Genomic DNA, 14,064 nt, shown 5'->3' with positions numbered 1-14,064 from the left:
GGATGGGGTCAAGGGTACAAGCACAAGATGTTAAACCAGTTACCACTTTTCTAAGAATGTCTGTACCGCCCAGACTGCAATGGACTAAAGTTCAGCAATGTGCAGGAGTCAACTGAGAATTTGTGTTTTGTTTACTGACCTTGTTTATGCTCATTCTTATGGTAGTAATCTTATCCCTGAAGTATGCCGAAAATTCATTGCATTTGGTCTGCTAACACATTTCTAGGACTTGCAGGATAGGGATTTATCAGGGTGTCAATTGTGGAATTATTTTTTGGATTCTCATGATTTTTCTGAAAGTCGGAGAATTGAGCTTTTCTGGTTTTGTTGCTCTTAAGAACTTGTGGTTTTGATTTTCTCCCATCTGCATTCTGCTTTAGTCTGGCAGGTGCATTGGATGGAGTCTATTTGATCTTAGTTTTGTTTTGAAGCTAATTACAAGTTCAACAGAATAGAGTCTTCTCAACAGGAGTAAGGTAATGTTTATTCGTTTTGGCATACAGACACTAGTAAGCACACTGAATTCAGATCAGTGCAACATTCATAAGTAATAACTGATAAAATATTAATGTTAAGCCCATGTGTTATAACCAGGTCTAATGTGTGGCCACGGTCATGGGTTGGGCCACTCACATGTTGAGTGAAACCCAAATCGGTCAGCAAGAAAATACAATATTTTGCCCTTCTGTCAGCTTCATTATCAACATACAAGTTATAATTATCAATCAATTACCATTATTGTATAATCAGTGTTTAAATGATGGCTAAAAGTACTGAGATTTATTCTGTAAAAACTCTTGGGCATTACTTTGGTGGATTATTGTTCAAACAAGAGAATGGTAGTTCAATATAGAAGAATGATATTCAAAAGTTAAAATCATCAAAAAGAGATATACAGTATGGAGGCTGTCCCCCCACCCCTCTCCCCCTAGTGTCTGATAGAGTTGCCAAAATCATAGTTGATCATGGGGGATGCTTCAAATGTTGTTTTTTAACCAGGTTGGAGTGGTTGGACCACATTCTCCGGTGGATGTCTCAGACTTGGGAGGAGTCGTATCATCCGATGGCAAAGGACCCAGAGAGCAAAGCTCAGAGGCTCATAGGACGGCGTTCTATTCGCCTGGGTTGTGTAGTGATTGTCGAGAACTCGGTGACAAACTTGTCATTCTGACTGAGCTCAGATTTCAACTGAGAAGAGATGATCCTTCAGCTTTGAAAAGGTATGGTTGCAAGAATCGCACACAGCTGTCATGTTGCCACTGTAGTCCACCCAGTTCTCATTTACTGACATCCAAAAACATAGGCGCTATATAAGGATTTAAAGCAGTGGTCTGGTAATTTCTACAGAACTGGGTTTCATTAGTAATCACACGACCAGCATCTGGTGAGTGTATGATGTAATAATAGTTTCACTTCTCCATGCACATATTGTGCCCATGCCTTTTAGTTATTCAGCAGACTAGAATCGGACTGCTTAACACAGTCTGCCCTCAACTGGATTACTGCAACGTTTCTGCTGGCTCCTCAATACGGTTCTGGAAGATAAGTCCAACCTCCTAAAGTAAGCACAATAGTATGGCATTCTATCTTTTATGTCGCTAATCATCTCTTGCACTGTGTGAAAGAATGTCAAAGGCACATATGGGTGTGTTCCTGTCAGAAGAAAGCTACTGAGAAAGGTGTATCTACATTTTTAAATACAGTGATTTACTGTATGCCTTGATTTTACTTTTTAAGATTTATTTTTGGCTTTTCTGCCTTAATTGTATCAAGTGAAGATTGACAGGAAAGCGGGAGAGAAGGGGAGAGACATGCAGCAAGGGTCATCATGAACGGGACTCGAACACGTGGCTTTGGATCACTTGGCCAGCATGTGCCCCTTGATTTGACTTTTGAGTACACAATTGTAATCGGTCCAGTCATTAATATTGAATTAATTTACCTAATTTACTGGGATTTTTTTTAATGCAACATTCTTGTATTTCAAGATGTGTATTAAAAGCTCATTGCGTAAAAACTTTTAAATAAGTCAAGAATGATTTACTGGCAAGTCTGTGAAGATATATTGTTCCATGTAGACATTTAGGGTGATATCTAAAAAATGTAATGCTTATTGTACTGATGATACAATAAGAAGAATCATAAAGTGCATTATACTAATACACATTACTTATATTTGTTTCAGATCATGTGGCAAAATCTCATATTCATACTTTGTCAACTGCCATCATTTGTGGGAGCAAGGGTTCCCATCTTTTTCCCTTGTGACGTTGATGTTAACTTGACTACAGTAGACTGCTCGCACCGTCCTCTCATTTACATACCTCACATAAGGTCTAACACTGTCGTGTCATTGGACTTAAGTCAGTCCAAGATCACGAAAGTTGGTCCGAATGCTTTCCCAGGTGTCCCAAACCTTAAAACCCTGAAACTAATGTGGAACTGCTTGCCAGTTAATATGCAAGCTTCAGACAAAAGACCTTGCACAATGGACATCCACCGCGATGCCTTCAAGGGCCTGGACAAGCTTGAGTCTCTCAACCTGTCAGGAAACAGCCTCACATCTCTACCATGGCTGCCTGAGAGCCTCAGAACTTTGGATCTGGAGAAGAACCACATCTTCAATATAGAAGTCCCTTTAAACACTCCACATCTGCAGCAGCTCTTTCTTACCATGAACTGCTTTTATGGAAACCCTTGCAATCAGTCTTTTCACATCCACGAGGATGTTTTTCGGGAGCTTACTGAACTCCAAAATCTTACTCTAGGGTACAACAATTTGACATCGGTCCCTAAAGGGCTACCACCATCACTGAAGAAACTGGATTTACGAGAGAATACCATCACTGAGATCGTGGAATATGCATTTGCCAACCTCACCTGTCTCGAATCTCTAATTTTAGAATGGAATTGCCAGCGTTGTGACCATGCAGCTAGGATGTGCATTCCCTGCCCGAACAATGACCCCCTCCAACTCAACAGAAACTCTCTCAATATTCCAAACAGCTCTATTGAATTCCTAAGTTTGAGAGGAAACTCACTGAAAACATTTCCAGAGGGCCTCTTCGAACCTTTGAAAAGGTTAAAAAGATTAGACCTCTCTGACAACTTCCTAATTGATGCCATCGGAAATGGCACATTCTTCTCTGAGCTCAAGAACCTGACTTGGATTAGCCTTATCTACAACTATAAACCATTTAAAACACTACGAGAACTAACATTATCACAACATCTTGGAAACGTCTCTAAGCTTAAAACTCTCCTCCTCAGTGGGAACTTTTTCCTCACACTTTCAAGTCAAAGCCTGGAAGTTCTGTCCAAGCTTCAACACCTAAAGTCACTGGAGTTGCGAATGAACTTCATCAACTCCATTAACATGAGTGCTTTGAGACGGCTGCCTGCCCTTACCAAAGTTGACGTCTCCCAGAACATACTGACCTTCCTCCCGCGTCATTCCTGTCCATCCTCTAAATGTCCGTCACAGCAGAGCTCTCAAAATCAGAATCTGCATATGTTCCATGACTTCACTGACCCTCCCCTAATTGTTTTAGATAGAAAGGACGCCACAAGTGACATGTGGGAACTGACTGAAACTAATGCACAGTGTAACAGTGACAGTGTGTTAAATAAAACAATATGGGACTTCAAATATTGTTTCTGCTATAATTTGACATATTATGACCTCTCTCAAAATGACATTCTTTCCCTTAACGAAGCTGTATTTGTGGGTATGGAAAATGCTGTTTGTTTAGATCTGTCCTACAATTACATGAGCCAAGCATTGCGGAACGGAGCATTTAGTAACATGAAAAACTTGGTGTATCTTAATATGGCCTATAATAGAATCGACCTTTACTACCATGATGCTTTCACTGAGCTTCAAAGTACTCTGAAAGTACTGGACCTCAGTAACAATGACTTCCATTTCCAATTGATGGGCATGGGTCACAGCTTTGAGTTCCTCAAAAATCTCTCTCACTTGGAAGTCCTAAGCCTGGCAAACAATGGCATTGGAGTAAGAATAAGTCCAAATTTAAGCAGTGACTCTCTTAAGTACCTCTACTTCTCCGGTAATAAGCTCAACCTCATGTGGGCCCCTGACAATAGCAAACAGTACATTCATTTTTTCCAAAACCTTGTTGGCTTAATCTACCTGGACATCTCTCAGAATGAGATTAGCTCCATCTCAAAGGTGTTCTGTAACCTACCGAAAAGCATTCAGACACTCAGCATTAGTGACAACAAATTGAGCGATTTCCCCTGGCAGGGGGCGCAGGGCATCGCGTTACTGAGCAACCTGCGCCACCTCAACCTCAGTGGAAACTACCTTGGTTATTTGCCTAATAAGGCCATAAACTTTGGTCAAGATTTTACTCTCCTGGACCTCAGTCACAATTATATTACCACTCTCCCCGATCACTTCTTCAGCCAGGCCAAAGCCCTGGATTCTCTCTACATCAGCCACAACCGTATCAAACTGCTGGACCAGCAGCTGCTTCCCACCTTGCTGAGGAACGGCAGTGCCCTTCACAAACTGGCCCTGCACGCCAACATGTTTGAATGTAACTGTGACGCTTCCGGGTTGGCAGACTTCTTGTGGTCCAGTCCCGTGGACATTCCCTATCTCACTACGAAAGTCCTCTGCGAGTTCCCAGAATCCCTGCAGGGAAGCAGCGTCCTGTCCACCGACCACCGCTCCTGCCAAGAGATATACGGCAGCATCGCCTTCCTCGTCACTTCCTTCTTGACCACGGCATGTACGGTTTTCCCCCTGCTGAAGCACCTCTACGGCTGGGATCTGTGGTATAGCCTGCAGGTGCTGTGGGCGGGATATAAAGGCTACTCCCAGCTGCCCGGAAGTGACCTCCAGAAACAATACGACGCCTTCATTGTGTTTGACACAGAGAACGCAGCTGTGAGGGACTGGGTTTATAACGAGCTAATCGTCCAAATGGAGACTGCAGGTCATAGGAGATTCTGCTTGTGTCTGGAAGAGAGGGACTGGATACCCGGGGTTTCCCGTATTGATAACCTTCACAGTGCCGTGCATAGCAGCGTGAAGACGGTGTTTGTGCTTTCCAGAGGAGGGAGTAATGCGCATGGTGGCGGTGAAGCAGTGAATGGTGTGATACGCCAGGCTTTCTTCATGGTCCAGCAGAGGCTTCTGGACGAGAAGGTTTGTAAGAAAGGAACTTTGCCATTATTGTATTTCCGGTGGCTCTCAAAGTGTGGTCCCAGGGAACCCCCCAGCTAAATTATTTATAGGGGCATTTCACTTTAAAACACTTCTGGATTCATTTTGATTTGGTATATTATGGCTTTTGTGTGCACTCCATACAGTTTTTTTATTTCTTCATTCAATATTTAGATGTTTATATTAAATAAACCCATTGTAAATTGAAAACCCTGCTTCTGGTGACTGACATTGTCCTTAATAATGCGTGATATCCTCTTTATTTTATTTTATATTATATTATATTATATTAACAAAAACATTTCCAATAAATAAAATAAAAGTAATTTAAGACACATTACAAGGATATCAGTCACCAGAACCAGGGACATGTGTTTTCAATTGATTCATATAGGTGGAGGGCGTGGCTGATACAATTGCTATAAATTGTCTACACAAGTAGACATTAAAGTGATCCCAGAAGTTTTAAAGTGAAATACCCATTTTAATATAGCATTAAAATCACTTTGACCATATAGCCTATCTATAAGCTTACAACATTGTGAGCTTGTTTCTTCTTGTCCCTAGCACAACATGAGTGTGCACACCGTGCCAATCACATGGCCGTGTCTGTCCCTAATGTATGTTTGGGGTATGAACCGCTGCAATACTGCTGGGTGACCTAAAGTGGCAATGTTGAGAAGCTTAAAATACACACACACGCACACGCACACGCACACACACACACTGCACCGCCTAGTTAGCATGGGTGCAATTCTTTTTTTTATACAAACGGGGAGAGCTGTGGCATCACTCACTTCAGACTGGTCTGATTTATATATATATATATTATCATCTCTCTATTAGGGGTCCTTAAGATGAAAATGGTTGAGAACCAGTGCTTTATTCATTAAATATTTCAGTAAATTCACCTTTGCTCAGTAAATTGACGGCCACATATACTTTTTTTTAACAAGATGGACGTGGCAGTGCTGGTTCTGCTGGACGAGACCTTTCCCAAGATGAAGTACCTTCAACTGAGGAAGCGGCTGTGCAGAAAGTCTGTGCTGTCTTGGCCCAGAAACCCCAGGGCCCATCCTCTATTCTGGACCAGGATGAGAATGGCCCTGTCGTTGGATAACCTGCGATTCTATGACAGCAAGATGAGTGAAAGTTTCATACATCCCTGACATCTAAAAGTGGACTATTTCGATTCATAGATTCATAGATGATTTTAAGATTAATCTAATTTTACTGTCTCTTTATGACAAATTTGGAATTCTGTCAAATATTTAATTTTAGTTTATTTTTTCCCCTTTTATATACCTGATTGTTTATGGGATCACGGCACCCCATCTTTACCATACCATACCATCTTTATTTCTTTAGCACATTTAAATAACAAGTTGTACCAAAGTGCTTTACAATAAAATAATAAAAATCACAACAAACATACAGTACACATTGTTACTTTCAACATCAGAAACAGCTCATACTATGCTTGGAAAAGCCAAAGAATGAAAATACATCTTGAGGCGTGATTTAAACACCTGAAGAGTGGGGGCTTGTCTTATGTGCAGAGGCAACTAATTCCAGAGCTTGGGAGCTGCCACTGCAAAAGACCGGTTCCCTCTGAGCTTCAGCCTTGATTCAGGCACCACCAGGAGAAGCTGGTCAGAGGACCTGAGGGTCCTTGTGGGACGGTTTCAGTAATTCAGAGAGATAAATGGGTGCCAAACCATTTAAACATTTAAAAACAAAAAGAAAGACTTTGAAATTAATCCTGTATCGCACAGGAAGCCAATGGAGGGAGGCTAGTACAGGACTAATATGGTCTCGCTTATGTGTACCTGTAAGCAACCGTGCGGCGGCATTCTGGACTAACTGTAAGCGAGAGATGGAGGCCTGGTTGACTCCAATATACAGGGCATTACAGTCTTTACCAGATCTTTAATAAATATAAATAAATGAATACATTGACCCAACAACAAAACAACACATTTCCTTGCTTGTGGTAATGAAAGTGTAAGCATTACGCTGGCCATCCGCCCTGCACGCCCAGAGAAGCGCAACATGGTCAAATCGGAAAGCAAGGAATTGTTGATGAAATAGAATCGATTTCTGGCTTCAAATGTTTTCAAAAACATTCTTGAGAGCAATGTTTAGTTGTAAATGACATTGTGTGTTTGTTTACATGGCTGTCATGTTGGATACGGCATAAGATTCAAGCCACACAGTCTGTTAGCATCAGTCATTATTCAGAAATAACACACATTGCCACCACAACACATTGACCAATCAGAATCAAGCATTCAACCAAGCCGTGTAATAATTAAAAGTAAATGTTTACAGGATAAGCAATTTAAAGCATTTTACAATTCTGTATACTGTAGGCCTATTCCTAATTAATTAGAATAATTCGATTTCATACGAGTGACACAGGTTGAAATGATATATATATGGCAGCAGTGGCAGCTGCAACAAAGTTTAATGTGAAAGAAAACAAGTTTCATGCATCTTGTGTGCAACACACATACAGTTGTCAGTTGTGATATATAATCATGGTGAAATTGTTCCAAACGCTGCTTAACATTAGAATTGTTTTATGTGACTCAAGTCTAAACTTTAAAAATGTCACCTGTTTAATAAAACACATAGGGAACTATTAGCTGTTTAACCATTATTTCACAAAAGTCACAAGTGTCACTGTTGTGTTGACTGTTGAACACACATCTATGCCTGAGACAGTACTGCTGGCCCTCTAAACCAGGCTGAGAGGTATTCTGTTCACAACTTGATACTGTACTTTTACTTAGGCCTAAGTCAAAAAAATATGATGGAAGAAGGGCACTTCTTCCATCAGTGCCCTTCAGTGGCTCCCTGTTAAGGCTCACTCAGACATCAAGGTCCTCTGGCTGGCCAATAAATCACTGCATGGGGCAGCTCCACCGTATCAGACTTCATCATGCCTTACATTCCCTCGCACAAAACGCTGTCTAGCTCATTGTCCCTTCCCAGAATTCATAAAAAATGTATCTGACAGCAGGGCGTTGTCTAACCGCACTCGCGGCACTCCCTATACCTTACCAACTGCCCACTTCAGTACGAGACGCCAGGCCTTTTTTTCTCTCTCATCCTGCATATTAAGACTACCGGTAATCATAATTTTGTCAGACTTTGTGCCCTATGATTTTTATAATTGATCGATTTTATTAATTAATGCCATCATCAGTGTTGTTGCGTATTGTATTTGAACTCGCAGTAAAGTGTATCAAGACACTTGCTTCATAAATGCAGCATAACTGCAGTTAAACCTTGAACTTGACCAACCATGCTGCTTCCCTGAACTGTGTACTCCACTTCAACGAGCCTGAAGGACAGCTGGCTGGCTGGCTGGCTGGCCCAGTGGCTTGACACTCTCCAGGGGTACGTATGACCTTGAGATGCATCATAGAACAGGCAGACTAAACACACACAGACAGACAGACAGACACCGACACACACAAGCACGTTCTCCGGGCAGGTATAGTGCATCCGGATTTCCGGAAATATTCACACTCCTTCAGTTTTACCACATTTTGGAGCTGACCTGTTCTGACATTCATGTTGATCTGACCTCATCAAACCCTGTACATTCAAGACACATTACAGAAAACGATAAGTCAAATATTAAAAACCTCTAAACCTGTCTAACGGAGTTTAAGAATTGAAGGAACATAAACTTCCTGCTCCTAAATTCTAAAACTATAAACCTTGATTGCTGCCCAATTACCCAACCAAAAGTCAGAAATGTAGGAGTCCTTTTTTATTCATCCCTATCCTTTGTACCCCACATTAAAAGCATTACAAAATCTGCCTTCTTCCATCTACAGAATCCGTCCAACACTATCACTTCCCGATGGCGAAAGCGAAACCCTGGTCCACGCTTTCATCACCTCAAGAATAGATTACTGCAATGCTCTCTTTTCCCGTCTACCATCAACAGCAACAAATGGCCTTAGACTAGTTAAAAAAGCAGCAGCTAGAGTTGCCCATACAGGCCAGAGCCGATTTCAAGGTGCTCCTTCTGACATTTAAAGCTCCACACTATATGTCCTAATGTCCAGCTTAATAAAAGCATATACATCCCCTCACGACCACTACGCTCTACGTTCCCAAGATGCCGGAAAACTCAGTCACATACCACGGTTGGGGCAGAGCATTTCCATTTACACATCGTGCACCCTGTCTCTGGAATGCTCCCCCAAAAGCTGCTAGAGATGCCAACTCACTAGACATTTTTTTAAAACCCATCTTTTCTCCATGCACTATGGTTACAGGAGGTAGCGGTGGCCGAACGGTTTGCGGAGCGGTCTTGATATCGGAAGGTCGCTAGTTCGTATCCCCGGACCGGCACATTAAAAGTGCCCTTGAGCAAGGCATTGAACCCCTACCATGAAATGTTCTATGAGCAGGGCCTGGCTGTAAACAAGTTCTTGAGCTTAGTCCAGTTACCCTGGGTAAACCTAGTAACTTTGCTTTGGTTCCTCCTAGTTTCACTGAAATCACTATGTTCACCTTGCTCTGTGTGTGTGTGTTGTGTATGCATGTACAGTAGCCTATACTGTATGTGTATATTCTTCTTACCTGTTGATGATTTATAGCTGTGTCCTATCCCATGGTAATTTATTTAATGTGTGTTAAATAAACACACAAACAACAAACAAACAAACAACAAACAAACAAATGTGTTGCCACATTTCAGTATGCTTTACTGTGGTTCCTTGTTTTTTGTGTACTTGTAAAGTGCACACACTGCACAGAGACCCCTTGGGGTGATACACTATAAATAAAAATAAACTGAAACTGAACGGAACTATAGTGACTTTACAGAGAAACATAATCAACAAAGTCGCTGATATTAAGCAGACTTGGCAACACTGCTGATAATTAGTCTACATCGGGATCCCCCACCCACTCGAGTCAAAATAAAAACCAACGAAGAAGAAGGTGAAGTCCCGCCTCGTTGTCTGGGCCAGCCAATGGGCCAGCTGGGCCTGGGCCCGGATATAGAAAGATGGCTGCCTCCATGGCAAGGACTGACACATAGAAACAGGCTTCATTTTACGTCCACGTTAGACCCGCGGAACGCTTTGTCCATATTTTTTACAGTCTATGGTCTACATACACAACACCTGCCAGTCATTGCTCGCGCAGAGCCAAAAAGGCGCTTATTTTGGGAGGCAAACCTATGAAATGAAAAGATAACAGCACACAGCAGCATACCAATTAACAGGTAAATTAATGTATTCATGTATGCTATTGTTATGTAGTATATTAACGTAATTTAATATAAAACATGCTTTAGTACGGGCCATGGCTTGTCTGACTGGCTGGCTGACTCACTCGACTGGCCATTTCATTATTGAACTGATTGAATATCATTTGAACTGTAGGCCTATAGTACCAATTCTACAAACTGAATACAAATTTCAACCAATTAATCAATGCTATCGGGCTAGGCCTATTTCTATTCTTACATAGTAGATTTAACATTTACATACGGTAGTTTAAAAGATAAAAGTTCTATCTCTCTCTCAGCTGTCACATGGCCCACACATTGATGATTAATTAGTTAATTTCAAAAGGCCAGTCTATTAAATGAAATCCTAACTATTGTTTATTAGTGAGGCCGACATGCAGCCCGGGGGTTAAGGCCGGTATAGCTACCCAGCTAACATGTCCATATGGGCCCCACTTGGGTTTTGATATGGGCTATGGGCTATGGGTTTTACCTGGGCCGTGCACCCACTTTTTGCACAGCACCCACCTGTGTTAGCCCATATGGGCTTACGTGGGTTTCTAACTGGGTCTTAGGTCGTATCCAAATGGGCCATTTGATGTCAGAACCATGTGTGCGCCACCTGTGTTTGCCTATATGGGTTTGAACTGGGATCTGACTGGGCCTTAAGTGGGTACCAGCAGGGTGAATTATATTTTACCCATGTAGGCCACACTTGTGTCTGCCCATTAAGGGCTCCAAGTGGGCCGTGCACCCACTTTTCACAAAGCACCCACCTGTGTTAGCCCATATGGGCTTACGTGGGTTTCTAACTGGGTCTTAGGTGGTATCCAAATGGGCCATTTGATGTCAGAACCATGTGTGCGCCACCTGTGTTTGCCTATATGGGTTTGAACTGGGATCTGACTGGGCCTTAAGTGGGTACCAGCTGGGTGAATTATATTTGACCCATGTAGGCCACACTTGTGTCCGCCCATTAAGGGCTCCAAGTGGGCCGTGCACCCACTTTTCACAAAGCACCCACCTGTGTTAGCCCATATGGGCTTACGTGGGTTTCTAACTGGGTCTTAGGTGGTATCCAAATGGGCCATTTGATGTCAGAACCATGTGTGCGCCACCTGTGTTTGCCTATATGGGTTTGAACCGGGAACTGAATGGGCCTTAAGTGGGTTCCAGCTGGGCAAATTATATGCGACCCATGTAGGCCAGACTTGTGTCCGCCCATTAAGGGCTCCAAGTGGGCCGTGCACCCACTTTTCACAAAGCACCCACCTGTGTTAGCCCATATGGGCTTACGTGAGTTTCTAACTGGGTCTTAGGTGGTATCCAAATGGGCCATTTGATGTCAGAACCATGTGTGCGCCACCTGTGTTTGCCTATATGGGTTTGAACCGGGAACTGAATGGGCCTTAAGTGGGTTCCAGCTGGGCAAATTATATGCGACCCATGTAGGCCAGACTTGTGTCCGCCCATTAAGGGCTCCAAGTGGGCCGTGCACCCACTTTTCACAAAGCACCCACCTGTGTTAGCCCATATGGGCTTACGTGGGTTTCTAGCTGGGTCTTAGGTGGTGTCCAAATGGGCCATTTGATGTCAGAACCATGTGTGCGTCACCTGTGTTTGCCTATATGGGTTTGAACCGGGATCTGAATGTGGGTTCCAGCTGGGCGAATTAAATGCGACCCATGTAGGCCAGACTTGTATCTGCCCATTAAGGGCTCCAAGTGGGTTTTCACCCAGTATACACTCAGGGCCCAGCTGTGGGTTTTAGGTGGGGTCCAAATTGGCAATTGTATCTCAAACCCATGTAGGCCTCACCTGTGTTTACCTATATAGGCTTGAAGTGGGATCTGAATGGGCCTTTAGTGGAGTCCAACTGGGCACTTTGAGACCGATGTAGATCCCACTTCCAGCAGCACAAGTGGGTAACACCCGGGAACTTTGCCAAAATGGGTTTCAAGTTGGTCCTGAAGGGATTTAAATGGAAGAATTTAGCAGTATATTGACATGAACCCTGTTTAACAACTGCAAACACATTGACACAAGATGTAAAAAGTGCCTAAGGTTTAGCCAATTTAAATTTTACCAGAGTGAAAAAGCTATATCAGAGAATATATCTTTTGACAAAGTTTATTGAAAACATGGTCACATGGAATCTATTGGTTGCAATATAAAAACAAGCTTTGTTCTTTCAGACCAATTTTCTGTTAATGTTTTAACATAACTGTCATAAATGAAACATATGAAAAACAAATTATTCACAAATTGTGTAAATAACACTTGTGTGAAGTGATGGGCGATCATATCATACATCACATTCCGTGCTCAGCCAATCAAATCATCGTACACATTGTTCAGCCAATCAAATTGTCGCAATGGGGTACACACATTGCTACGCCAATCAAATAATAGTTATGTGGAACACACAAACCTGGGCATAGGACGGGCTAGCACCCCTCAAAATAAATAAATAAAACACTATTGCAAGCTTATTGGGCAATGTTGATCATTTTCAAGAACTTGAACCATCAAGTGAAGATAGGGTTAAATTAAAGGATATTTAACTCTCAAACATGTTTGGGGTCATTCTAACATTGTGGTGTTTTTTGTCACTGTACCCATCCTTTAACAACTAGGAGTAAGGAGCAGCCATTATCTCTGGGAGCTGGCGCTCAGGCAGCAATTAGGGGTTACGAATTTTTCTCAGGGACACACTTTGACACATCGCTGGCCTAGCATCGTGCCAGGGACAACCAGGGGCTCTGGGTCCCCAGGCACGTTCACTAACTTGTGAGCACCCAGTTAAGTTGCTTGATTCAGTATTTAAATATTTGATATTCATATTATCAGACACGCCTCCTTCCTATGTAAACCTATGGTAAGGTTAAAATCCATTTTAATCATGTTAGATTAATTGAAAACAACACTTAACCTACTGCAAGACATAGATACATTGACAATATGGAGGAAGCACTTATAGAAACCCCAACTGAAGTACTAGGGCAGGACTGGAAGAAAAACAAACCATGGGCCACTGATAACATCCTAGATCTACCGGGAGGCAGTAAAGTGGATCACATAATCCATGTGTGGAAGCATAGATGCAGGGAGAAGACAGGGCAACAATAAAGCAGCCTAGAAAACACAAAATAAACTGAGGAGGACACAACAACATACAGCCACAATAATAGAAGACAAGCATGACTCTACTAACCGAGAAGGATCTTGAGAAAGGAGATATTCAAAGTCAGAATACTGATTGAGAAGCACCTTTAGCACCAGCACAACCTGTACCACAACAGGTAATCCAAGCACTATACCCAAGCAGTGCAGTTCTTATAAACAACATCATGGCGGAAGCACTCATAGAATATCACACCACCATATCCATCAGAGGAAGACCCTACCATCTCCAATGACATCAAACTTATGGCATGGAGATGAAGAGAAAAGTAATAACCTGGTCACCAGCCACAGCCATACAGTACATATATCACCAAGGAACAGGCCACTTGCCTGAAGGAAGTAAAGGGCTTGGGTCCTTTGTGAGTGAAGATGGCAGCTCCACAAAAGATAAAAGCAATAATTGGGATAGCAACATCAGCTATGA

At 42.4% G+C, this 14,064-nt stretch overlaps 1 protein-coding gene across 1 annotated transcript; it reads left to right on the top strand.

Moving 5' to 3' along the window:
- Positions 1-1,459: 1,459 nt before the first annotated feature.
- On the top strand, positions 1,460-6,551 carry tlr9 (toll-like receptor 9). Its single transcript, XM_080763562.1, has 3 exons — positions 1,460-1,561; positions 2,186-5,176; positions 6,151-6,551. Exons 2-3 carry the CDS (start codon positions 2,189-2,191, stop codon positions 6,361-6,363), a joined length of 3,201 nt encoding a protein of 1,066 aa, XP_080619688.1. The 5' UTR covers positions 1,460-1,561; positions 2,186-2,188; the 3' UTR covers positions 6,364-6,551.
- Positions 6,552-14,064: the final 7,513 nt, after the last annotated feature.

This window comes from Protomyctophum bolini, assembly GCF_963924005.1.
Source record: "Protomyctophum bolini genome assembly, chromosome: 5".
Lineage (NCBI taxonomy): Eukaryota > Metazoa > Chordata > Actinopteri > Myctophiformes > Myctophidae > Protomyctophum > Protomyctophum bolini.
This window is presented reverse-complemented; position numbering and strand designations above follow the sequence as displayed.

Excerpts from the sequence above, each read along its gene's own strand:
- tlr9 (XM_080763562.1), top strand. The coding sequence starts at position 2,189 with ATGTGGCAAAATCTCATATTCATACTTTGTCAACTGCCATCATTTGTG. Across the intron at positions 5,177-6,150 it reads AGAGGCTTCTGGACGAGAAG|ATGGACGTGGCAGTGCTGGT; the intron begins GTTTGTAAGAAA and ends TTTTTTAACAAG.